The sequence below is a fragment of the Rhipicephalus sanguineus genome, chromosome 9 (assembly GCF_013339695.2).
Source record: "Rhipicephalus sanguineus isolate Rsan-2018 chromosome 9, BIME_Rsan_1.4, whole genome shotgun sequence".
Lineage (NCBI taxonomy): Eukaryota > Metazoa > Arthropoda > Arachnida > Ixodida > Ixodidae > Rhipicephalus > Rhipicephalus sanguineus.
Window position 1 is genome coordinate 53,100,261 of NC_051184.2, and position 26,076 is coordinate 53,126,336.

General features: G+C 48.7%; 1 protein-coding gene across 1 annotated transcript in view; it reads left to right on the top strand.

Moving 5' to 3' along the window:
* The first annotated feature begins 2,780 nt into the window (after positions 1–2,780).
* Positions 2,781–26,076, top strand: part of LOC119405143 (mucin-17) — a 40,000-nt gene continuing 16,704 nt past the window's right edge. Inside the window, exons 1-9 of the mRNA XM_049419218.1 lie at positions 2,781–3,710; positions 9,142–9,190; positions 10,166–10,220; positions 13,479–13,982; positions 17,262–17,576; positions 18,415–18,762; positions 21,160–21,429; positions 22,172–22,411; positions 23,068–23,925. Coding sequence (XP_049275175.1) covers positions 3,704–3,710; positions 9,142–9,190; positions 10,166–10,220; positions 13,479–13,982; positions 17,262–17,576; positions 18,415–18,762; positions 21,160–21,429; positions 22,172–22,411; positions 23,068–23,925 — 2,646 coding nt within the window. The 5' untranslated portion in view covers positions 2,781–3,703. The remainder of the gene's footprint in view (positions 3,711–9,141; positions 9,191–10,165; positions 10,221–13,478; positions 13,983–17,261; positions 17,577–18,414; positions 18,763–21,159; positions 21,430–22,171; positions 22,412–23,067; positions 23,926–26,076) is intronic.

A 26,076-nucleotide genomic window follows, 5' to 3' on the forward strand; every position in this document is an offset into this window, starting at 1 on the left:
ATATATATATATATATATAGCTGGATGTGAGCTTTAAACTGCTCCCTTTATTTCGCCTCAGGTTGATCCGGCACTATATTTTGATTAAAAATTCAAACGTAACATTAATATAATGACACGTTCCAATTTTCGAAATGTAACTGGAACGAGTTCCCTATGCATTAAAGGAACTTGGAACGGGAACTGGCTTCAAGATTGAGAAGGAACGGGATTTCGTTCCTGTTTTAGAGGAACGTGTAGTACAACACTGCTCGCCGCCGTCGCTTCGCAGCCATTCCCGGTTGGGCTAACTGTAGCCTCCTTCGCATTTTTAGTGGACCAGTGGTGGGTAGTGGGATTTGCCCAATTTCTGTGGCACATACCCGTTGATGACGACAGTTTTCTGTTGACCATGGACATTTCACGGCCGGCAAATAATCCCCTGTACGATGTGGTCGATGGCCGACGGGTGTTCAGGTCTCGCATCCGTTCGCTCCACTTTGCCACTTATGTGAAGCCCATGCAGGGCTACCCTTGACCACATGGCTGGGGGCTGTAAAGAATAACCCGGGCCAGCTGGTAGTGAGAGCCGTGGACACGGTGAAAGCCTATGCAGTGGTGGTAGTATACTATTTGGAGCAAGAAAAAAAAAAAAGCTGCTTTGGAGCAGAAGGAGCTGTGTTTCGGGGCAGGTTTGGAGCTGAAAATATCGTGTTTTGGAGCAGACAAAACGGGAGTTTGGGATCACTTGGAGCAGTGCAGTATAGTAAGACTAACTTTCTAGCGCATGTTCTCATCAGTGGGTAAATGGGAAATGCTGCTCTAATGCAAACAAGGAGAAAAGACCAGCAGTCATCAATCAGGCTGCTCACACGAAATTGTGTCACTAGCTGGCTTCACCGGAACATACAAGATGTGCATTGCGGCAGGCACGTAGCCAGAAAGTTAGTCTAGGAGCGTTTCTTTCGATTGCTTTTATCTACTGGCCCAAGGCTCAAGGCCCAAGGCCTAATTATTCGAAAGAAAGTCTTTTCATGGTAAAAAGAAAAAAAAGTTGCCCGGGAATATAAAAGGCTGGACGAATTTCGGGGGGGGGGGGGGGCCGGCCCCCCCCCCCTTGCCTACGTGCCTGCATTGCGGTGAAGCTTAGTGGTTAATTGACGTCTCCTCAATATTTCCGAGTGGGGGCAGGGTGACAGCCCATACAGACTAACGTTGATCAAATCGTATAATGCGTCTATATACTTCCATAAACGTTACGAAAAGATCGGCAGCGTTGGCATGGTACATTTCTGATAGTTCACAGCGCTAAAGGGACGAGGACAAAGTACGAAGAAGGCGACAACACGAGCGCTGACTCACAACTAAAGTTTATTGAAAGGAACGGCCCGCATGAATACAAAACAAAAGCCAACCACGCCTCACCGGAGCGACTGCGCGTGTGCAGCGGCCACCCAAGTGATGTCAAGAAAAACAAAACAAAGGGATACTTCTCTTGGTTGTTTGTTTGCTGGACGTATGCGAGGGTGTCCCAGGGACGCCGTGCAGGTATGACTGGTGACATGAAACATGCTGATGACTACTACAAGCTTTCTGTCGAAAGTTCAGAAGGCATGTTTAGCTATGGCACAAGCTGACGCTTACTCTATATAAGACCGGACCTCCAAACGTAGCCAGGTGACTGCTTTACTGAAACCCAAATGTGTGAGGATACCGCAGGGAGTTTGTTTGCACATTAATTTCGGCCACCTGAAATTTTTCTGCGCTTAGAATGCGACAGGGAACGGAAATAGCGACCTCGTGCTACCGTAAAGATACGCTGAATAAGGTGCCACAACCAAAAGTCACCGTGGGGCTTGTTATACGGCGCATACATACTGTTTCGTGAAATAAATCATTCACGATGGGTGCATGAATGCGGCAGTGCGTGCCGTTCAAGAAAGGGGGCAGCGGCAGCCGAGGTCTCGCGGCACGTCTTGCGCCATGTGTAGACCAGCCACACAAGTGTAGGCGGGAAGGGTGGAGCGGTGTCAGTTGAAGACTGAAGTTCTGGACGGTGTAGTACAATCGTGAATGTTGGCAGGCGCGTGGCACCGTAACCGCGAGCTCTAGTGACAACGAAACAAGTTCATCTTTCTGGGTATCTCAATGCCGTTCGAGTGAACAGTACCATGGGGTCAGTGCTTCCATCTCGGTCTTTCAGAACACGAGTAGCAGGAGCACGCGGGTATCACTCTATTCCCGATGTGATCAAAGAAAGGGCGCACACGCGCTTACACAACACCCGGTGCACGCCCGCTGTGTGTATCGTATGTTGTGGCGGCACAGCGGAGGAAGCACTGCTACTACGGCTTGGGAGGGTGAAAGTCCTTTTAGAGAAAGGAGAGAGGGAGGCTGCGGAAGAGTGATGACATACGAGGAAAGGGAAAATGCCATCAAGTGCCACACGACGAGGAGGGGGAGGGTGAAAAAAAAGCGCGGACAATGCTTGGCGGTCGCGGATCTAAAAGCAACGTTAGCGTCTTCCTGCCGGTGTTTGTGTGTTTCGTCGGTGTGGTAGTAGTGCGCTGGGAGAGGAAGAAAACGAGCAGTGATGGCGAGGGAGGGCAGGGCAGCAGAAAAAGACGACGGGGGAGAGAAGGTTTTGCCCTTCCCACCGAGAAGGGGGCTGGCGCACTGTCTAGCGCGAGGCGGAGCCAAGGTTTTTTGGGACCGGGCCTTGCTTGCTTGTTTGCTTGATTGCTTCACGATGGGAAAGAAGGGCTAGACGCGAGGGAGGGAAGATTCCGAGAGGAAGAATGAAAAGGCTCCGGAGAGAAGCGAAAAATGTTAAACGAAAAGACTCCGACATAAACCCGAGCGGAGCTCACGGCTTTGCCGTTGGTGTTTCGATACTGCCGTGCGCGGACACACAGGTTTTTGCCGCTGCATACGCCGAGCAACGTCAGGTGCGACAAAACCGCAACCCCGCCCACATCGGTTCGAGTCCAGCACTACCAAGTGTGAAAATCGAGGCTACGTCTCAGCTGACGAGAATGGAACCACGGTACCTGGAATATCGCGCGTCGGGAGAGCCCTGCGTGACGACTAGCACCGCAAGACGACGAAGAGGCTGCGGCAACGGACGAGAAGCAACAAAACAAACATACAAATGGCCGCCGGCGGTCATCGACGCAATGGATCGGGATGACGCAGACGTGGCGACGAAATCCTGTGCCAAAAAAGGGGCCCGTTGGATAGCTTGCCCTCCGAGAAGCGGCTGCGGCAGTTGTAAAAGCTTTCGAAGACGCTCGGCACCGGCGCAATCGGGAGGAACCTTCCACACACGCCTCGTTCGCGTCGCCATCTGATTCCACGGCAGGAAAGAGAAGCGCAGAAACGAGTGACGTCATGGATTTTCGCTTGCAGCGGGAGCGCCTCAAAAACCCGAGACGGCACCGGGTGCAAAAATAATTTCTCCGCGCATCATTTTGGAGGCAAATTGTGTCGAGTTCAATTTGAGGAAGCGTTTAATTGGCTCCAACAGAGCTTAGAAAAAAAAGGTCCTTTTAACGCTTTCACCCAGCCCCGTCGCGAAGGGTGCCCCCCGGGAGCCCACGTTACGCAAATGCTGCGCTGACGTCACGCGCCCTTCCGACCAACCGGGCGCCGTCAAAGCTTCACCACAGGGTGAAGCTTTCTCCGCGCCAGCCAATGAGAGCACGGTCGGATATTGGCATGTTACATGACGGGTGAGTGTGTTTCTGAATATTATTTTGCTGATAAAATTTTCGGGGGGGAAAACATCGCGTACCCGAACTAGCTGAGGCTCGGTTTAGAAGAGTTGTCTCGCGATCCTAGCGTGCCGAGGCCACGACAGCGCGGCCGGCAACGAGTTCGCGCCAGATATCCCCTGGCCCCCCCGAACGACCATCCCGTGGCGTTTTCCTCGAATAGCGGCGGAGAGAAGGAGGGGGGTTTGATGGAGAAAAAAAAAGAAAGCCCGCACTGTGGGTCACGGGCCGAATCAAACTCAACAGCCCTCGGTGCCTGCCCTTATGTCCTAACGCACCTCCCACGGCTGGTCGTCGCGGCTCAAATAGCGGCCAGGCCCGACGGGACCCGCTGTCACTCGGGCTCCCGTGCACGGAAGCCACTCGGCAATGGCGATCAGGCCTCGTTGTCAAGGGCACGCCAGTGGCGCTGAAACGACTCATTTCGGGCGTCGAGGTTTCGGCCGCCTCGTACTACGCTCGGAGTTTTATCGCCGATTCATTCACGTGCTCGCGCCAGCTACTACCGTTTGTTCTTGTGCCTTCGTACGACGCGAGGCGCAACGCCTGTGCGTCTTTTCTTTTGTGTTTTCGAGACTGCGTGCGCTTTTAAAGGCCGTTGAACCGTGAAACTCTCGCAGAGAACGGTAGCTCGGCCTAATCCATCAATGAACCCTGCTTGCGCACGGTTTTCCCGCTAACATATGATACCAACCACCGAGTTCCTCTTTCCCCCTCACACGCCTCGAAAAAAAAATAAAAAGAACGCGTAGTATCCGCACACATCGCTCGGCTTCGTCTCGCACGGGGCTGCCGCAGGTCCGTCGACAAACACGGGCATTAAAACAGCTTCGAAATAAACGCCTCGGGGTTTGCTTTTCACTCGCGCTAATTTGCAATCAATTCCGTGTTCTTCCTCTTGCCTTCCCCCACCCTGCCTTCCCGCATTTTTTCTCCATTTTTTTGCCAATTTTTTTTCATCTTCCCCCCCTTCTTTCTACCAACCCGCCGCTGCGACCTCGTTTGGTTCGCAGACGGACGCAATGGCCAACGGCGGCAGCAGCAGATGCGTAGCATAACAAACATGGCGGCCAACTCGACGACCGAGGACTCCACGGGCTGGGGGGCAAGTGGCGCTCGTTGGCGCTACGGCTCGCCGTTCTCCGTCAAAGTGGTGTCTCCGGAGTAGTTAGAACGTGCCCGATCCAGAGCCAGCGAAGCGACGCACCGGAGATCGTCGAAAGAAACAACGAAGGAAGAGAAGAGTCGGTTGCTTGGCTCAGTGTGGGGACGCCGTGGCAATCTCGGATGGCCCGAGTCGCTACTGTTGGCTGTGTGTAGCGCGCCCCAGTCTCAACCAACGGAGGTAAAAGCGATTGCATCCTCTCGCCAGGCTTGCGTGGTCTTACTACTCCTTCCCACTCCAGTGTGTTGTGTGTGTGCGCGCGCGCGTGTGAAACCCCCCCTTCTTACATCATGCCCGCCGGCAGCCCCCGAAAATAAATCGCGGTGTCTTCCCCACCCCTTGTTCACCCGGCCGCCGTGGTCTCTCTCGTGGAGACACACGGCTCCGTTATAGACACACAAAAAAAAGAGCGGGCTTTTCGTTGCCTTCCGCACCACCTGGGTAGGAGGCATCGATGTGCCCCTTGTTACTGTAGTTTCCCGTCCCCCAAACGCAGCTGATCACCCGATCGCCTTCGATCTCACCAACAGAAATTCACGGCGTCTCCCCCTCCGCGGGCTAGCATGGCTTCGCGATCAGCTGCTTTGCGCGTCCGCGCGCCACGCGAGTTTGAACGGGGCCTGCGTGGCTTATATAGGCGCGCGTGCGCGTTTTGTGTCTGTGTGTTTGCACTGCCGCTTTCTTTTTTGAGGGAGAGAGTCGCACGTCACAGTGAAACCCGCGTCGTCAAAACCGAAGACTGCACGTGCTTAGAGAACGCGTTCGTGTGTTGCCGCTATAAGCTTGGCCGGGTAGGCGCGATTGTTCTGAAATCCGTGATATAGGTGCACTGGATATAGGCACTGAGAGATTCCGTGCATCAATGCTAGCGTCGACTCCCGTTCGTTGCATCTGCGAATGTAGCGGTGTGTGTGTTTGTAGCAATCAGCCGTGCAAACTACACACATGTGGAAAGTGGCAAGTCAGCACTACTACTGTGAATAGATAAACAGCTATTCACGCAACTGCATAAGTAACCACTTTGTGGATGAGGCACGCCCTTTAAAGAGGTATCATCGGTTATACATGCATGAAATACAAAGTATCAGCTGGATCTTTAATGTTTGGCATTTATTGTGCTGCCTTGCCTTCCCCCTGGCAAGTGGCGGCATCTCATCAATCTACCATGACGTAACAAACCGCCATTGTTTTGTCGGCAATGCAGCACCAACACAAAAAAACGCTCGGCTCAACTTGCTTCTGCATTACAAACACCAGCTTACAAAGTGTCTACAACATATCTGGGTTGAGATTGTGTGCGAAAAAACATAAACAATGCTCGCATATGGAGTAAAGCAATCAACCACACACATGTGGAACGGTGGCATTTCAATGTAGATAACGTCTGTGCTTGATGTAAAAAAGAGGCGTTTGCATTGCCGATTTTAGTGCCGTGAAATCATGCTCAACTTGGAACACTGCTACGTTTCTCGGTCACAAAGATTAGGCATGGCATACGGCTTATTTGTATAAAGCTTTCCAAACTAAGCAGTGTTAGCAAGTTGAGCTAGCACGGGTTTGCGATCAGCTGGTTCACAGCACATTTGTGTTTAATCGAGGGGAACACAAGTTCAAGTGAAACTGTCGAAACTGAGACCTGATAGCATGTCACAGCTATCTTGGTATCGGGCACACTGTACATGACAGCGCATTACGCATCTTTTCCTTAATGGTTGGAGCGATGCCAAAGCTAGGCGAGGCACTAGGGTTAGCACTGGTGCTTTTGCTCATACATCAGTGGCACCACCATTCAGTTTTGAGCTGTATTGCCTGATGTTAGTAATTATGCTGATGGAGCACGATGTAACAGTAACTTGTTTGAATTGTGCAAGGGAGTGTAGCAGTAAGAGTTCATGTATCTAGAAAGCTGTTGAACATGTCAATCCTGTTTCTTCTCGTTAGCCAAGTCTGAAGTGTTGCGGGGCTGTTGCTTTGAGGGCTGTATCATTGACACTGGGAACGACATGCATTTGTAACCGTAAGCACAGGAGTTCAAGTGGGACTGCCGTAGCGAAGATGTATGGTGCTCAGGGATTGAAACATGACAGTTTAGGGCTAAGTGACCCACATACTTTCCACCATCTTCAGTTCATGTCATATTGGCATAATTTCGACTTGACACAGTGCCAGCATTACCTTAAGCAGCCAGATTTGTAGCGACATGATGCAGTTAGCTTGAGCAATTGCGCATGCCAGTCGTTGTACTAAACACTTCGAAGCCGCGTTTCAATCCGTGAGCACTGCACATACATATAAACTTGTTGTATTTCATGAGTTCCCGAAGCCTTAATTTGTGATTGTGTCGTACTGTTTTGGCCATTTTAGTCCTTGATGTCTTGTGTTGGGTTGAATTAATGCTCGAGCCACAAAATAGACCAACTTCACCTGGCTTCCCCTGTCTAAGCCAGTGGTGTTGACTACCCTACAGCTGTAGTGTCTTCCACGAAGACCACTGCCGTGTTGCATTCCTGCCGCTACCAAGTACATGCCTGGCGCTTCGATTTATCTGTGCTCAGCTATGTACGCACGCAACAGAAAACGGCATGAAGGCTGCGCAGATTATGGGCTATTTGCATTCACGACAAAAAAAAGTTGTTCATTACATATGAAAAATGTATAAGTGAGATGGGTCCCCTCGATTTCTCATCCCAGTTCACCACAACAGCTTGGTGCATTGGTTTCGTGAGCCAGTGAACTTCGGCGTACATATTGGTTAGCCCTCGCTCAGGCCTGTTGGAAAGAAAGGTCTAGAAAACACTGACTTGTACATTCACTTCATAATATTTAACACAGTTGTTAGGTGAAAGGGCATAACAGAGAAGAATGAAAAGCTTCTGAAATCAACGACCATAGCGCACTGCTTGTGCTCGCGGCCAAAATATAATGGCCCACTTACAGGAAGTGTAACAGCACACGTCATGTTTAAATATATGTGAAGTGATTGTTCCATGATGAATGCTGCACATATAAAAAAACTGCAATTTGAAATGTCTCGAGTGAGACTTTTGTATAACCATACAGCTTGCGTGGCTTCTGCTCCTGCCATGGTAGCTTATCGGCTACAGTGCCATGCTAGTCAGGTTGAGGACGTGGGTTTGGTTCCTGGCCACGGCAGTCGCGCTTCGATGTGTGCGAAAAGCAAAAACACATGTGTACTTGGATTTAGGTGCGCGTTAAAGAACCCTAGCTGGTCAAAATTAATCCGGAGTCCCACACTACGGCATTTCTCATAATTGTATCATGCTTATGATTAGCAAAACTGCAGATTCTCTTTGGTTCTTGAGCATTGACTGCAGAGTATAAAATGGAACATAAGCTGTTGCAATATTGTTTCAAACTTTTTTTAGCTGAGAACACTACTGAAGCCACCATCTCACCAACTACAACTTGTTTTTCTGTCGGGCCTCTCTAAAAAGAATCCATGGAAATTGCGGCGGCCCATTCATCTGGGAGTGGCCATATTTTTCACATCCAGTTAAACTTCCTTGAACGCCATGTTAACACATAGGACTCGGCTGTGACAAAATATTTTTTGCGCCAATTCCGACCACTATTGTCACGGCACTCTTCAAACGTTACAAAAACCAGCGCCCCTGCCTCCCCACTGACGAGTCATTTCTGCGGGTAAAGTTGGTCCGTTTTGTGCTTACTTATGCCAAGTGTTTATCACCGACGCTTTAGGAGCCAAATACTGGGTTATGTCAAAGCACATTGTCGTCGCGTTTTTGTGTGTGTGTGTTGTTTGTTTTGTGTCGCATACAAGGCGTGTTCACGTTTTGTTTTTTCCCCCTCGTCCACCTTTGTTGTTTTTTTTCTCCCCTTCCCACACCAGGCCCACAACCAATCTGCCCTCAGTAGCAAATCAGAGTTCTGCATGGCCTATTCCATGTTTTCGGAATGTTCAACCCAGGTGATACGCTCTCGTTGTTGAATTATCTTCTCCGACATACTTTTTTCTTTTTCGTTCTCTCGCCCGTCGCCACGTTCCCCGGCGAACGGCTATTGCGTGTGCCTTGCTTTCCCTTTCTCCTCCTCGCAGATGCGACTGTCTACCCCACTAACCACGCTAGTTACCAGTGCTGTACTCTTTTTCTTTTGCCTGTGTCATGCCAAACTAACACTAGTTTTGCCGAGTCTCGTGCTGTGCTCGTTTCGGATCCTCTGACGGGGTTGTTTTTCTTCCAGGGACCTTTGCAATGGATGATGGGGGCCGATGTCTGCTTGACGTTATAAAGTGAGTACACGCTGTCCTTAAGCCAAACATTCAATTCCACAAAGCTAATGCCCTGTACCATCACAAGGACATTTAAAACGCTTCAGTACACTAATATTTTACTGCGAACCTGAGGTACTGCGTTAACCACTTGTCTGCCACCGAGAGAGTATGCCTGCGCTGGGTGTGTGCAAGATTCTGTAGCGTTGGCAGCTGCTTGGATTTCACGCTGGTGTCGCTGTACTTTCGAATCAAAGCACCCGAAAGAGAAAACTTATTTGGAGTACAAGTCTAGCATTCCATCTTGGATGCAGCAAAAGAGGTTCGCAGTGGCCGAACTGTGTAGACTTGTCCGGGTGACACTCGTACACGCGGATAGATGGAGTCCTCAAAAAGGAAACGAAAAGGCATTAGCATAAACACGAATGCTGTAAATGTAGTAAGTGCTCCAGGCTTCACTGATGTGAAAGCACAATTCTGCAGCTCAAATGAAATTGTTGAAGTACTCTAGCACATGCCAGCGAAAATTTACACAAACAAGAGAGGCTTTTCGCATTGCTTGCGTCTGTGATTGAATAATAGTGTTATATAAGAGAGATGCATGTCTCGTCTAGCTCTATGTAGCGGTAAGTCTTGCAGACATCAACCTATTTACTGGCAAACTAGCAAAGTGCCGCCTTTCTAGGACCAGCAGTCGTAGTGCGTTGCTTGTGCTTATTTCCAAAATGTAGTACACTGCATAATAGAGCTGTATGAAAGTGCGCGTTAAATTATGTTCACAGATTGTGTGGAACTTTCCTTAGCCTTGCAAGTCAGAAATGGCTGCACTAATGCGTACATTTGAAACTTCATATGACCACTCATCTTGCGTATCTTTCACAGTGTTGCCCGCTACACATGAGGTATACATATATACCTTAACCAAGTAACTAACGTTTTTTAGTGGCACTAAGGTTTGTCGCTCATGCTGGCAATTCTTTCTTTCTCTTTCTTCAGCGACCCCCTGCTGCTGCAGTCGTTTCTTGAAGACAAGAACGAGGAGGTTTCGAAGGTGAGTATAAACCAAGGAGGTTAAAAAAAAACTTCTGGAGTGGAGGCGGCGCGCTGCCGGCACACGAAGACCGCCATATTGCTCCAGGCAGAAAGCATGTGGGTGATTGCGTGGGAGCATGTGGGAGCCCGCGTGGAAGTTCCACAGATGGCAAATTTTTCCACTGCTCTGGCGACAAGCGAGTGTTGTGGATGTCTCTTTTGTTGGACTGTGATCCATTCGACAACCACATTTACTATTTGTCGAAAATTGCCAAGCTGTACATAAATGCCGGGCTTGCACGGAGCGTGCAGCACAGTCACAGCGAAAGCTGGAACAGCGGCCTTTCTAGAGCCCGTTCTAAAATGTTTATGGGAAACTAATAAAGTGCACTTGCAAGGTACCCACTACGCCACAAATCATAATTTTTGTGAAGTAGGGAAGCATTCACTGTGCCGTTATTCGTCTTTTGCGGATAAGCGAAGTACTCGCTACACATCTGTAGGGCATCATGTGAACTTTGTTGATGCTGCCTGTGGGTGATGACGATGAAGAGTTATGGCTGAGCAATTTGTAATGGGTGGGAAGCTTTAAACCACACACTCGTTTCACAGTTAGCATTAAACATTACATTAATGAACATTACATTTGTATTCCTATGACTCAGCAAGCTATATTCAAGCATTGATCAACCCCGGAGGAATACGCTATTGAAAGTTACATATGATATTCACATGATTGCGCCATAAAGTGCACTTGGTTTCGATAATACTGATGCATTTACTATAACGTGGGGGCTGACGTTACGTCACACCATAAGTTAACCTTTAAAAGCCAGTGTTGTCGATGTGCCTGGTAAGCCCACGATGTGCACACAGCTACTACGCTTACAAAAACACGTCGATCCACCTCGTAACGCTTGGCTCAAAGCCATAAAATGCAACATAGAAATACTTGCTGACTGCTCCGCATGAAGCCGATTCCCACAAGGCGCGGGATCTGCCAAATTTTAAAAATTTATAAACGAGCTTAACTAATAGCTGCAGCAAGCTCGTCACTTAGTCTACTTTCGTTTCTTTTCTTTTGCTCTGTTTGCTTTTTAAGGGCGTGTGTTTCATGCGGTTAGTTTCGTGATTGTCTGCATTATGCAAAAACAAGAGCTGCAGTAGTCTGGTCAACTGGTCTGCTTTTGTATCTTTTCTTTTACCGTCTTTATGTTTCAAGGGCGCGTGCTTCATATGGTTAGTTTCATGATTGTCTGCATTATGATGCGTTGTGAAGTTCTTGTGGGATTTGTTGCTTTTTTTTTATTCACGGTATAAACAATATTATGCTTCTTTTTTCTTTTGAAATTGTATGAAAGCCAGGGCTGAATAAAATTTTATGTACCATTTATTGGCTCCACCATCTGCTTCATTTTGGGAATGCCGCAATCAAATTCTACGTGTCATCAGACACGTTTCAGCCCATGTATCATGGCTTAAGAGGCTGCCTTTTTCAATCTTGTAGGACAAAAAAAAAAAAAAAAATGGGTGAAATAAGTGATAACTGTCCCATTCTCATGCTGAAATGCCCCCACGGACGCTCACAATTACGCCACCCGCGCTCAAGGTGCGCTCCCTCGCCTGGAGCAAAATGGCTGCCAACTTGTTTCGCAGGCCTCACCCGCTCACGTGGGTGTGTATAGGGGACCTCCCCTCCAGAAGTCTTTTTTTAAACTTCCTTGGTGTAGACTACCTGTCGCTTCATTTTTTAGATATACCCTTGTCAGGCAAGATAATTTCGCGTTGCTTCGAGCACCTGCACTTCGCCGTTGGCATTTTTGGTTATATGCCGGATGAAAATGTTTACCGACGTTCGCTGTAGAGTGCACTTGTCACTGAGCACACGCATAGAATTTTACTTCGCCACGTCGAAGCGTGTAGCCTCAACAGGACATCTATCATTGGGAGAACCTGGAATTTTCACGGAATTTTTCGATTATGGAAAGTTTGGCGAATTTTCTTGCCACTCATTGTGAATTGTGGGAGATTAGTGCCCATAGTTGTTATGCGAAAGCTTCATTCAGCTTAGTCCGCAGCAATCTGTGAGTGCCTGATGCTATCTTTTGCAAGTTCTTGCACGCTAGTCTGGCTGGCTGGTTTGAACACTGTGAAATGTGATTCAGTCAGATTTGATGGTGCACCCCAGCCGTTCACAGGCTTCTGGTGGCAGTCGTTAAAGTATGTACTTCTGAAAAACAGCGTCAAGACGGGGCATAGAAAGAAGTGACAAGACCACGTGTTGACTAACGATGAATTTTATTTCGCCGTAGCAAAATATATGGCCTCAGAAAAACAAGAACCGAAATAATATGAAGAAAGCACTCTTAACAGCACATGCGCAAAGATTATTCAGTGATCAAGATACTCATGCTCTTTCTTGAGCAGGTCTATGGACTGCTTAGCACTGTTTTTCAGAAGTTCAGTATGCACCAACGAGCCTGCATTACACTCTATATATCATTTAAAGTATGGACTTGTTGCATAACTTTGGCAAGCTTGAAACCATTTTCTTTTTGTTGTGCCTGAAACCTATGCCATCATAGATTGCCAGGTAATTTTCATAACTGTCGTGAAAAAATTGGAAGAATATGTGACCTTGTTCATAGCAGGCCTTGAAAAATAACTTTCTAACAAATTATTCAATGCTTGATAAGGACTAATTGTAAAATGACATCTTTGTGATTTCAAACTACAGTGCAGGTGTGATGTTGCCAACCAGTGTATTATGTACAATTCCAAATGTCTATGATGCTTTCCTTTCCCATGTAGCTGCAGACTGCCAAAAGTGGCACCTGCTCAACGCGTCACTAAATTTGCTCGTCTGCGTGGGTTACAATGCCAAAAGTGATTTGCTAAGATTTTGACTCTTATGTACAAGGTACTGCCAGTTTCACGAAAAACGCCTCATCAGTGTTCGTGAGTTCAATTAAGGATCATTCAGAAAACTTTTTTTGCTTCATTTTTTCCCATCATCATGAGGCACTTTTTGCCTGTAAAGAAAAAGAAACGGTGAAGTTATACCATCTTGAACTGAATGCGGACGACCTTTTACACCATTGGCGTAGCCAACAGTGTACTCCATCCGAGCCACCATTGGCGTAGCCCCAGAAATTCTTAAATTTTGCATGTGTATATGTACACGCCACATACATACACACACGGGAACATACGTAAACGTTATTCGCTTGAACACTCGCAACTGAGTGCCTCACAAAGCATTGTGTGGCTGGCCCAGGAGTTGAGCTCGCTCGATGTCCTGCTCGGCCGGGACGAAGTGAGCAGCACCACCAGCTGCCTGCCGGCCCGCTGCGAGTTGTCGGAATCCATGGGCTACGGCTGCTCGGGCACTGACAAACCCGTGGCCCTCGCCGTCTCCGCGACCACCGCCACTGGCTCGGACGTCTCGGCCTCCTCCTCACCGCAGCTGCTGGTCAGCTCCTCTACGGTGCCCCCTGCCGCTCCGCCACCTGCCACTGGTGCCAGCAATGGCCTGCCGGGTGCCTCGCCACATTCCACTCGCTCCTCCCCGGCCAGCAGCCGACCGCACTCGGCGTCCCCGCTCCCAGCCCCCGTCCCCGTCTCCGTCTCGTGGTCCTCACCAAGCCCCGTGCCTTCGCGGAGCCAGGGCCTGCCCTCATCGTCGGTGTCAACGCCGGCAACCACCAAGGCAACCGCCACCGTTGCCCCTCTGCCCGTGGCGCCGCAGCAGGCGCCCGCATCGAGACCCGGCATTGCACAGGTGCTGTGCTCCTTTACATTTCATGGGGGCTCTGGCTCGGCACCTTTATGCAACTGTGCCACGTTATTACAGCAAAGCTGTCTTAGTCTACCCTGTGCAGTAGTAGTAGTAGTAGTAGTACTCAACCCTCGATATAATGAACACGGATAGAACGAATTATCGGTTATAATGAAGTAAATGAAGACTAGTCCTGTCATAGCTACAGTGCTACAAATAAACGTTTATAACAGCGTTCGTCTGTGTTTCTTCCTGGTCCCTTGTCCTTTTTTGCGCTGTTAGTCACATAATTGTTATAATGAGGTTTGAGTGTAGTAGTAGTAGTAGTAGTAGTAGTAGTAGTAGTAGTAGTAGTAGTAGTAGTAGCAGTAGCAGTAGTAGTAGTAGTAGTAGTAGTAGTAGTAGTAGTAGTAGTAGTAGTAGTAGTAGTACGAAAAAAGAGGAAGTAGTAGATTTCACGGCCTACCACTGTGGTCTAGTGGTTATGATGCTCAACTGCTGACCCGAAGGTCGCGGGATCGAATCCTGGACGCATTTTGCTTCTCCACAACTTCTCCTCGGCCGCCTTTCGCTTCTCCACAAACTCTGTCATCACCAGTACCTTCACCGCATCTTCGAAAACACCAACAGCTGTCTTTCCACGCACAGACCACATGTCCAAGATAAAACGTACAACTTGTCGCTCAGCTCATTATGCTAATTCCTTCATTCCCCGAACAGGAGTTGCATGGAATAGCCTGCCACTCAAGCCGATTTCACAACATTTCATAAACTTTTACTCAACATTTCCGAGTAGATATCCACCACGCGTACTCTTTTTAGGCTTCTTCATATGTACATCAGTGTTTAATTTTCTTATTGTGATCATTTGTTAATGATTTTTACGAACATTGTACACGCTTGATTCGTATTAATTTATGTGTTAATTGCAAACTTCTGTATCTTACGATCATGACTTCGTTTTAGTTTTTTTCATTGCATACTGTATTTGTTGGTGCCCTTATCTTATGTTTACATTAGTCAATTTTCTGTTTCTCATTAAATTTCATTTTTCTTTTTTGTTGTTGTTTTGTGTATTCAGCTCACTTTCGTTATTTTGTACAATCTCTGCTTGCATTGTATAAACGTACATACTGGGATTCATGTGTCTGTTCCCCTATGTAGTACCCCTTCGGGGACCTTTAGGGGTATTATGAAATAAAAATAAATAAATTTCAATGGAGGCGAAGTGCGAGGCCCGTCTGCTTAAATTTAGGTGCACGTTAACCCTTTAAGGGTTTACACCATACATGTACGGCATCACTGAACAGGCACCCTACACGTACATCATTGCCTGTATGTTTAAAGCGCGCCTTTTTCTATCGTTTCTCTTGCTTGGCATGTGCTGCCACACTGTGGGAATACTTTGAATTTTTTTCTTGTGCCAATATCTCCGTCTATTTTCTTTATGCTTTACTTCAGTGGTGCGCCGGCTAGTTTCTGTTTCGTTCTTCAGCCGGTTCCCGCTTGTTGCGCCCGCAAAACTGATGGCTTTCTGGTTTAGAATGTCCTAGAAGGTGACGGATTTGTTACTATCTCGTTTATTGCTCCCCGGTAAGCGGTTACGCCTGTTTCCATGCAGGTGCCGACTGACACAAACGATGCGGCTGTGGTTGCGTTTCCTGTTTCGGGGACTCGCAGAAACCACTTCCGTTTCCTTGGCAATAAGATGAATGATCATTATAGGTTTCAGGCTCGTTTTTGCTTTCCGGGCGCGCTCACAACTACACAATTTTCTTCAGTGCGTTCGGCTGCAGAAGTCAGTCTAGAGGCGATTCCTCCGAATCAGCGCTCAACCGGCGAATTAGAATCTGATTCAGTAAATGTCGGGCCGTCATACGAGGCATTACATATGTGTTAAGATTCAGATGTTGATGAGTGAGCGACATCTGTAACGCATGCGCAGCGAGACGATGCTGACTGTATAAAAAGTGGCTTTTCTCCCCATGTGTTTCCACTTGACGCCACTTCGTGCACTTATTTTTGTATGTCCATGAACTACACAGATGTTCGTTGCAACGCATAATATTTTAACAGTCGTATAGGTTTTTCTTTATAATTTATCTTGCTGCTGCTCATAAAGAACCATGTGCATGTAACAACACAAAAGTTTTTTTTTTTTGTCGCTTTACAGTCACCCCCAAAAATTTTAGACAATTTTTTTTCTTAAATAGATCTGTTCAGCAATCAAAAAATACACATTACTGGGACGCATTTCGCGAAAAAAAAATCGACCCTCAGAGAGTTAAAGAACCCCAAGTGGTCGAAATTTCCGGAGCCATCCACTACGGCGTCTCTCATAATTGTATCGTGGTTTTGGGACCTAAAACCCCCCCACTTTGTTATTGTACTCTGGTACAAGCCAAGGAAAAAGCGGCTTTTCAGTGTCAAAGAACCCACCTCCAGCCAATGGCGTCACCGTGTCATCGTGACCCCGCGGCGGACCATCTTCGCGTCGTGTTCACGGGAGGGGTCCACAAAGCAGCGTGTCACAAAGTGTGTCACATAGAGGCTGCGGTGCCATTGGCTGGAGGGAGGTCTCTTGATAGCAGAAAGCCGCTTTTTTCTTGAGCTGTATGCAAGTATAGTAGCCTTCGCGCAGGTCACATAGCCAGAGGGGGAGTGAACAAAGAGATAAATAAAACGAAATGATGATGCTCGAAATGGTGATGTTTTATTTATTTAAGATGCCTTGCACAGCCCAAGTTTGGCATAGAGGACGAGGAGCGATACGTTAAAAATAAATGTAGCATACTCGAGTCAAAGCACCATATGTAAAGCAATATGTTCAGTCAGCACTGTGAAATAAATCAACGTAAGAACAGTTCAAAGTAAGATGCAATAAAGCTATTGGGCAGTTGCATTGGTACTGCGAGCATAATGTGAATATGCTTCCAATAAGGGTGAACAGCTTATAAAAACTAGTGAGGCCGTATCCATTCAGGCGCTTAAATTGAAATGGCCACCTCTGCAATACAGAATGTCTTGCAGAGACTGCCTTAAAATGAAAGACAAGTTCACTTGCCAAGTCCTAGTTTGTTTAGCGCAAAAACATGCAAAGACAATGTTTAGTGCTAGTAGCCCCGTGTCAGTCTTCTGAAGTCTAGTCTACAAATCTCACTAGGCCAGTGATTTTGGATGTTCTTAGCTCTCACACTAGCATGTCTAACTGCAAATCGGAAAAAAAAAAGTGAAAATCCAGCCTTCGAGAAGGTTAATCTGCCAACCTCTGTCCCGACCTAGGTGGTTTCGGCTAGCCCCAGCCCTCGCACCTCTGGTGCCCCTCGTCTCATCCAGCCGAAGCAGCCGCAGATCCTGCCCAAGCTGTCGAGCGGCAGCGCGAACATGACGACGCCCGCAGCGACCGCGACCACCCGGTCCCAGTCTCCCCGGGCGGCCCAGCACAAGGCCACACCGCAGCCCGCGCCCGTACCGGCACCGCAGCCTGTGACAACGGTGCAGCGCGGAGCCGCGATGGGGCTCAACACGGGGAGTCCGCTGCTTATTGGAAACCCTGCGGCAGCACAGCCGGGCATGTTTCAGGCCGGACCTGCGCAGGTTCGTGGCTGCGTGCTACTTTCTGTAGATTCTGTAGATGCAACGATCATTGAAGCATATGCGCCGTTACAAACCTGACCTAAAGGCCCATTTAGTGTTGTATAAACCTATTACTGCATTCATTCGCATGTAATGTGACCACGATTGTAAAGCAAGGGGTGACCTTACTGTCATGCAAATACAAATGCTATGAATGATCTAGGATGCTAAGAACGATACTAAATGCTAAGAAGCCGGATCATTTGCATGCGATGTTGCAAAACATGCCATGTACGAAATACAGGTGCCGCTGCAGTCTTTAGCGATGCATGTATTTAAAACCTCATAATCACACACTTTGCACAGTGTGCTTTTAAATCGGTCTGATAATGATGATAATGATTGGAACGACTTTTGCTGAAGGGTCATTGGGTTTGTACGCAATCGTCAAGATTGTTCCAGGGTCCTTTGAAGGCCTGCCCACCTTCTTGCGAATAGAGGCTATCGGGACAAACGTTTGTTTTCCACACTTAAAGCTGCTCAGCGCAAAAGTCGACATAACAACACAGAAAAGACGAGGACAAGTGCAGACATCCAACTGAAATTTATTACAACAACACACAAATATATAGCCTGCACACGAGATAAGAACAGCATGCTTATGCTAGAAACCTCCCAAAAAAACAAAAGGCGAAAGATGAAAGTAAACCTTAAAAAAAAAAAACTAAGGCATAACACCACGTGCTGATGAATCCAGTGAATGGGTAATCCAGGAATATCGAAAATTTACTGACACAGCTTCCTTTGGCTATTGCTGCAGCCTCAGTGATTGGTTTTCCACCACCACCTCCTTACGCAGGGCACTTTCCTGCTGAACCAGTACATTCCGGGCCTGGGCCACAGCCCGATTCTGATCCAGGGAGCGCTGGGGCAGATCCAGGGCTCTCTGGGGCAGATACAGGGGGTCCAGCTGGCCCTGCGGCCACCCCATGCCACGGGCCTGACCCTGGGACCCCAGGCAGGGTCCAAGCCCCATGGGGGACATCCAGGACCACCTGGCACCCCGACGCTGGTCATCCCGCAGAATCTGGGGCCAAGGCCCAACATCTTTCTGGCGCCGCCGCGCATGATGTCGCCCCCCTCATTTGCCATAGTCCCGGGACAGCCCCTGACACTGCAACAGCTACAGGCCATGCTGCCCGCGCAGGTGAGAGCGTTTGCCTTTTTTGTTGTTATTACAAGAACGATTGAAGACTCTCCCAAGCGAAAAATCGCCATTTCTGCAATGGTCCATGTAAAGTGCACTGCGATAAGGTCCTCTACTCCATTTTAAACATCTGATGCAGCACTGTATAGGCTAGCGAGACATTTCACAGTAAATGTGTTCACAACAAATACTTCAACGTTTTTAATGCTTGGAATGCCATTTTTATTTCTTTCTTAGGATCAGTAATGCATGAAGGTGTTTTGCGCATTAAGGTGCGTTTACACTAGAGCGACACGAGGCAGACGGTCGGCCGATGATGTCGCTGGACCTTGTGGTTACACTAGACTGACGACGACGCTTCATAAGACAGCATGGCGTTGTAGTGCAACATGATGGCAGACCAAAAACACCAGCAAAACGCATCGGCTGATGTGTCGTCAAGAAGTCTTCGGGACATTGGTGGCCAAGCGAAAACATCCCTTGCCCAAACGATATGTGCGATGCTTCGAAGCTCGAAGGGGAGATCCTGGGGGAGATAACAAAGGCCCCCTCGAGGCCCTCGGACATTTGACAATGGGCACCTTGCGCACCCCTCTGATGTCCTTGTTTCGCTTCTGCTTTGTTTATCCGCACCACGCTTTGCGACGCAGCAGGGGGTGGCGCTGATTACGCTGAGAGGGACAGCGATAGAGGAGGGAGGACGGCTGAAATGAGGAAACGAGCGGAGCAGGTGGTCCCCTGCTTCAATTTTTTCGCGCAAGTTTGGTCAGTGTCGCTGCACGCGCTTTCTGTGTGACAAGAGAATTGGCCGACGGGAGGCTGGGAGCACGACAAGATGCAGACTGCATTTTGCACAGATGATCAGCCTACTGTTGGCGTCGTTGCAGTGTAAATACAGTCGAACACGGATATATCGAATTTTCGGCTATATCGAACTCCTAAATTATCCCCTTGAAAATCCTTTGTAAAAGTATAGAAATTCGCACGTCTATATCGAACCGTATTTTTACCCGCCATCGGATATATCAAACGCCGCACGAGCTGGAAGGGGCGCTTCGGCACTCGCTGAGCCCCACGACCTTCGCGGCACCGCGCCTCAACCGACACCCGAAACGCTCGAAAAATGTGAGGGCAAGAGGGCTCGGACTGTACTCCTGCTGGGCGCGTTTTCCAACTTGTGGAACGGCTTTTCAGGAGCGAACGACCCGGCGGCCTCCTCCTTTCGCTTTTTTTTTTTTTTTAGTTACTGTTCTGTGAGTTTTGATCAGCCAACCACAGTCCGCCCCTTTCGTATTTGCTCAGCAAACCACAGCTCGCGCCTTTCGTACATCGCTGCTGCCCTCGCACGTAGCCCAGGCGCCCGGTTAGCCATGACTGATCGTGACTGATCGCGAGCGCTTTGTTGGTGGAGTTCACTTCCGTGAGTTGTTGCATACCACCGCATTCCTCTTTTGTGTGCGTGCTCCTCTGCAAGCTCAAGATCATCGAGCTGAAGTTTCTGCTGGCCAACACGACAGCGAAGCTGCAACTACTCGACCAGGGCATCATCAAGTCCTTCAAGGTGGGCTGAAGGTTGACCTGCTTGGTGCCATTCAAATGGTGACAGGCGCCTGGCAAGACGTGAACACGGACACTGTGGCCAACTGCTTCCGGAAGGCAGGCTTCGTGATGGCGGAACTTGCGGAAACCAGTGAAGACTGCGACGACAAGTGCATAGACGACGCATTTCACGAGTTGTCGTCCCTCTTCCCGGCTGCCGTTCCACCCGAAGTGTCTGCGGACGATTTTGAGGAAGCGGACTGCAATGTTCAGGCTGTTGAGAACCTCGCTGACGAGGACATTGTAGCTGTGATCGCAGGGACCCAAGATGCCCAGGCCGACAGCTCAAGTGGCGACGAAGGTTGTCTGGACGAGGCGGCGGCTACACGCGCGTACTCCACCGCTGATGTGGCGGCAGCGTTCGGCTCGATTCGCCGATTTTGCGGCGACATGGAGTGAACCGGGCTGCCGCACCTGGACAGCCTCGATAAGATCGAGGCCAGCGTCTTCAACTTCATTTCGAAGCCAAAGAAGCAGGCCAAGATAACCTTTATTTTTTTTTTCTTGTGCAAATAAAACATTCTGTTGCATCGTGTGTGTGGAATTAGTTGTCATTCTTGAATACGCCGATTGTAGGTGATCGTTCGCCACTGGTAAGGTCTCATGGCCTGTATTTTTTTATATCGAATTTTGCATATATCGAACTAATTCGCAATCCCCTTTGATATATCCGTGTTCGACTGTAGGACAACGACACAACAAAATACACTCCCGGCGACAGTTTTGCCGATCAAACTTCTTGCGTAGCTTCGGCAGCGTTGCACCTGATGTGTGAAACGGTGTACGTGTTGCGTGCAGACCATGCTGGCCCAGCCCACGCTGGGTGCGTTCCAGACAGACCAGCACCAGTCCCTGGTGCAGATACCAACGTTCACCCAGCCGCAGATACTGGCGCAGGACCACCACCATCACCACCACCACCACCATCATGGCACCCTGTCGGCGCCCCTCATCTCGACGGGCGGCAGTATGGTGTCCTCTGCGCCCACTGCCAACATCGTCACCCACCATCCCGTCATGACCACCACGACGGTGCTGCATCCAGCGCCGCCGCAACATCTCCCCGTGGTGAGCCCTCACTTCGCCTCAACTTCGCGTTGTTACCTTCTGGTACCGCGTAGAGTCGATTGAGGGCCACACTTCTTTCAAGCGAAGCTCGTATTGCCTCACATTTGTCGTCGGTGTTGTGGGTGTGCCTGCAAAAATACCCAATGCACGCGAGTGCAAGGAAGTACGGTTCTCGAAGGTGCGCCGGTCACATGCATATTTATATATGCGCCATTTTACAATAATTGATGCTCTCTCGATCATGGGCTTGTCGGCGATCAACTGTTTCTGATACAGCAATTTGATCTGTTGTCGAAGTTATCGAGGTGACTTGTCGTTTCAGGTTGCCACATTTCATTGTGACCTGTAGTAACTGAAGCGTTGCACAGCTAGACATGTGGATGACTGTCCAATTCCCAGCGTGGAGGAAGGAAACAGTCGGGAGGGAGCATTGCGCAATGCGATAGAAATAAAGATAGTCGTACGTCGGGCATGCACATGCCAAGGTTCGCTTGATCTCATTTTTTCTGATGGAGCAAGGGCTCCTGATTTTTAATTTTTTTTTTTTCGCAATATTGTGAAGCTGTGGCTTTAACGCCGGACTGGTCATCCTATATGGTCTCCCACCACCACAAAAGTGAACGCTGATGAAGAGTGCTTCATTGGACCGCTACACCGCTTTTGCATTGCTCTGCCGAGCCAGATGGGTGTCTAAAGAGCCACCTGTAACCATCTTTTTCTTTTTTTCCCTTGCTTGTCGCAGTCTGTCTCGGCGCCCATGACGTCGGCGACGATACACCACCAGCCACAGGCGCCTACTACAACGGCGCCACCAGCTGCGGAGAAGCCCACGAAAGTGCCCTCCCTAAACCTGGCCGCGTTGCTGAAGGAGCATGGAATCGTGCCGGACTCTACGCCTCCGCCCTCCCCTACGTCCAATCAAGAAAACACCATATCAGTCGAGGTTCCCATTGCTCCCGCACCAGTCACGGAGAGCGTGCAGGTCAGTACTATGTTGGTGTAACTGTGCGGCATGATTGATGCGAGAACAAATACAGTTGAACCCATTCATAAGAGATCATACCAGGGAGCAGTTCTGGTCCCTTATAATGAGGTGTCTCTTATAAGCAGGCTACAACGTTCTCATTTTCTGATCAACCCCTATTTCAATGTAGGCCCACTGGTGTTGACATCCGTGTCTCTTGTGAAGGGGTTCGGCTGTACTGCGTTAAATCCATTAGATGGCATCAAGTACATATGTCCCCTCCGTAGGCAGTCATTCAAACCTTTTCACCACTAGGCCTTCCATTTTATTTTGGCCCTAAGTGAGCTCATAGTTCAGCCAGCAGTGACAGCCTTTAGATTTACTATTTCGCACTGGTCAGAGCATGTCTAACAGAAGTATCAACATTGTGAAGCATTTCAAATGTTTATTTTCTGCTAAATGTCCCAATGTGCATGGCCTACTGGTTATGGCATCAGGTCAGCAGGGCTTGTGTAACAGCTTCCCGTTTCATCCTCCTCTTTTCTAAAAGTGCTGGTAATAACAGTAGCATAGCATGAATGAAAGGTTACTGTAACTCTAGGCTCTTTAGTGATGAGTCGCTTTGGGAACTTCAGTGGCTGAGAAGTGATCTTGCTGCTGATGATCCCTTGCAGGTCATGGTGAGCAAGGCCCCGCAGACTGCGGCAGTGTCTCCCCGCATACAGCTTTCGCTGGCGCACGATGGCAGCGTCTTAGTGCACCCTCCAGGCAGCACCCTGTCCTCCATGCCTGCGCCGGCACCCTCCCCGGGACTGGTGGCCACGACGGTCACACCCACGCCGACGAGCGCGCCCGGTGCGACTGCTCTCTCGCGGACCCACTCGGCCCTCCTGGAGCGTCTCTCCGCAGCGCCGCCCGTCAGCGTGCCTGACCTGGCCTCCCTGACCGCGCCGCGAGTCTCCGTCAGCACGCCGACCGTGGTGGCGTCGCCATCGCTCGTTGCACCCTCGGTGGTGACACCATCCATGATGACCGCCACCACGCACCCTCACCAGCTCACTCTGCACACCGTCAACAATGGACTGGTGCCGGCGCAGCAGCTCGGGCAGCCCCAGTCTTTTGTGACCCTGCACGGCACGGCGGTAGCCAACATGCTGTGCCACGGTGCGAACAATGCGCGCATCAACCACATCGTGGTCAGCCCGTCGCCGTCCCTAGGGCAACAGCAGCAGCATCACCACCATCAGCACGCCGTGCACCACACGTGTCACGCCGTGGTGAGCTCGGCGCCCAGTGCCGTGGTGCCGACGACCACGACTACAGCGGTGATGGCATCGTCGCAGGCAGTGGTGGGTAGGACAGCAACGGCAGTGCCGACTTCCATGGCGCACACGGTGGTGACTATGGCCACGTGCCCCACCGTGACGTCCGTGACCGTGACGCCCACAGTGGTTGTGACGACGTCGAACAGTAGTGCCACGGCGCACGGGAGTGGGAAATGTACGGCACCCATGAACTCTCAAAACCAACAGGTGGGGAAAACCTAGATCATGCCTTGCTGGCCTTTACGCGAAAAATGTTTTTGTCTCGTATCAGATGCATGTCGCTTTGCTTGCCGTGCTGTGCTGGCTGCTTGTCCTTTTGCCGTGGAGAACAGTTCTGAAACTTGGTCATCCGCAACCACTTTTGTCGATTAGTGCATTGGTGACATTTTCAGTTCGGACGTGGCACTTATTTAATTAGTTTAGTTTGGATGCAGCCACGGGCAACGCGCACCTACTTAATGCGTGCATGCAAACTAGTCCTAGTAATAATTTTTTTTTAAAAAACAAAGCCACCAAGTCTCAACCCAAAATGCCACATTCTTGGTGCAAAGGTGCCGAGTCATGATGATAACATATTCTAAAATCTGCTTTATGTTTCAGTTGTTCCAAGATATCTGTGTCGTAACAGTAAGCTTTAAAATAGCTCTTGTAGTGGCAGGCCATCAAGAGAAGGGAAGACCCTTATGTGCTCACAGTGTCTGATGTCGAGGTTGAAGCACCCACGTGGCTTGCTAATGTGCTTTTCAATATGTTAGAACTAGTGACAACCGCAGCTGTGTATACGTAGTTCCCGCTGACATAAAATGTGAGTTGGGCTTTTTGAAGTTACCAAAGTTCCTTCTGGGAATTTTTTCACTGGGAATATTTACTGCGATCTATGTTGCTTAAAGAACAAAATCGGTGAGGCTTGGAAAATGCATTGTTTACAACAAAGTGGCTGAAAACTGCCTAAATTTAGCAACTTTTATTTTGATGTTGCCAGCACAGATTCCATCAGTATACTTCTTTAGATTCTAGGGAAGTTTCTTAGTTTGTACAAAAGTTTCCAGGAACTCCTCCAGGCCTTACTGAGGTTATTTGAGATATTTTTTTCTTGGTGTGCCATATGAAGGTTAGGGGTACTTTTCAATATCATTTGTGACTCCCTAAACACATACATTGCAAAAAAAAGAGGACGCTCTTGGGAAATCTCGAATATTCACTGTGTCCTGTGTTAGCTGACATTTTGTTATGCTTCACTAGGACGGTTGTCTATAACTATTTGCTGTCCTCTGCAGCGCTTCCTTGTTTTTCCATACCCATCCTGTTATGCTTGTAAGGACCAGCTGTGTGCGTAACATGGGATGCCACAAATTCTTGCCTTTCTCCTAATTTAAGCTAGAGTATAGGTGCTCCCACTTACTAGATTAACCTTGCACTGCTAGTGTCTTAGAAGGAACATCACAAAGAAAATATAAATTGAGTTGTATTAGGAAATTACCTTTCTAAAATGTAGAAAAGGACTGAAAATATGACAGCAAAAGCTGATTTGTATTGTGATACAAGAGTATTGGTAAACTGCAAAAATCACAAAAAAAAATTCAAAGATGGATGCTGACAACTTTTAGTTTTCATTAACACGGCTTTGCTCCCTAATTGTAGCTTTGAAAAGAGCCTGCTTAATTAAGGTGTCTGCTTAAATCGTTATCAGCAGAGGTTGAGCGTACTGTATTCTACTGACTGTGGAAGCTTAGCCATCATACCTACAACAGCAAAACACCTACAACCCTTGAGAATGCGGGTTCAATATCCGGCCAATGGGCAGCCACATTTCGATGATGCAAAACGTGAAGACACCCATGCAGTTAGGTTTAGGTGCATTTTAAAGAACCCTAAATGGTCAAAATTTCCCTCACTACGCATGTCATAATCATATCCTGGTTTTGGCAAGTAGAACCCCCGAATTGAAATTTTTACTGCTGTATTTTAAATGCTGCAGACAAAACTTTGCAAGTTCAAACTTTTCCGGGGACCCAATGACCGAAATTGGACGAGGCGCTTTTGAAATGTGGGACGGCACGCTGGCGTACCAGCGCCCCTGCGTAGAATTAAAAAGATGGATCTACCTGGCCTTCATTTTCTTCCCTAGTAATCTGGCTACTCTTGCTAGGGAATTAACATAAGTAGTTTAAAAAGAATATCGGCCTAAACTGAGTAAGTGTCCCTTTTAGTTTATGGCTGTTGCTAGGGTTACGTCCAGACGTAACTGTAGTCACCGCTATCGTTACGTCCAGACTAAAGTCCCTAGATTCTTCCCTGTTGAAGAGCAGGGAAAATCTAGGGACTCTAGTCATGTGGCTTTCCACAAACGTGAGTACA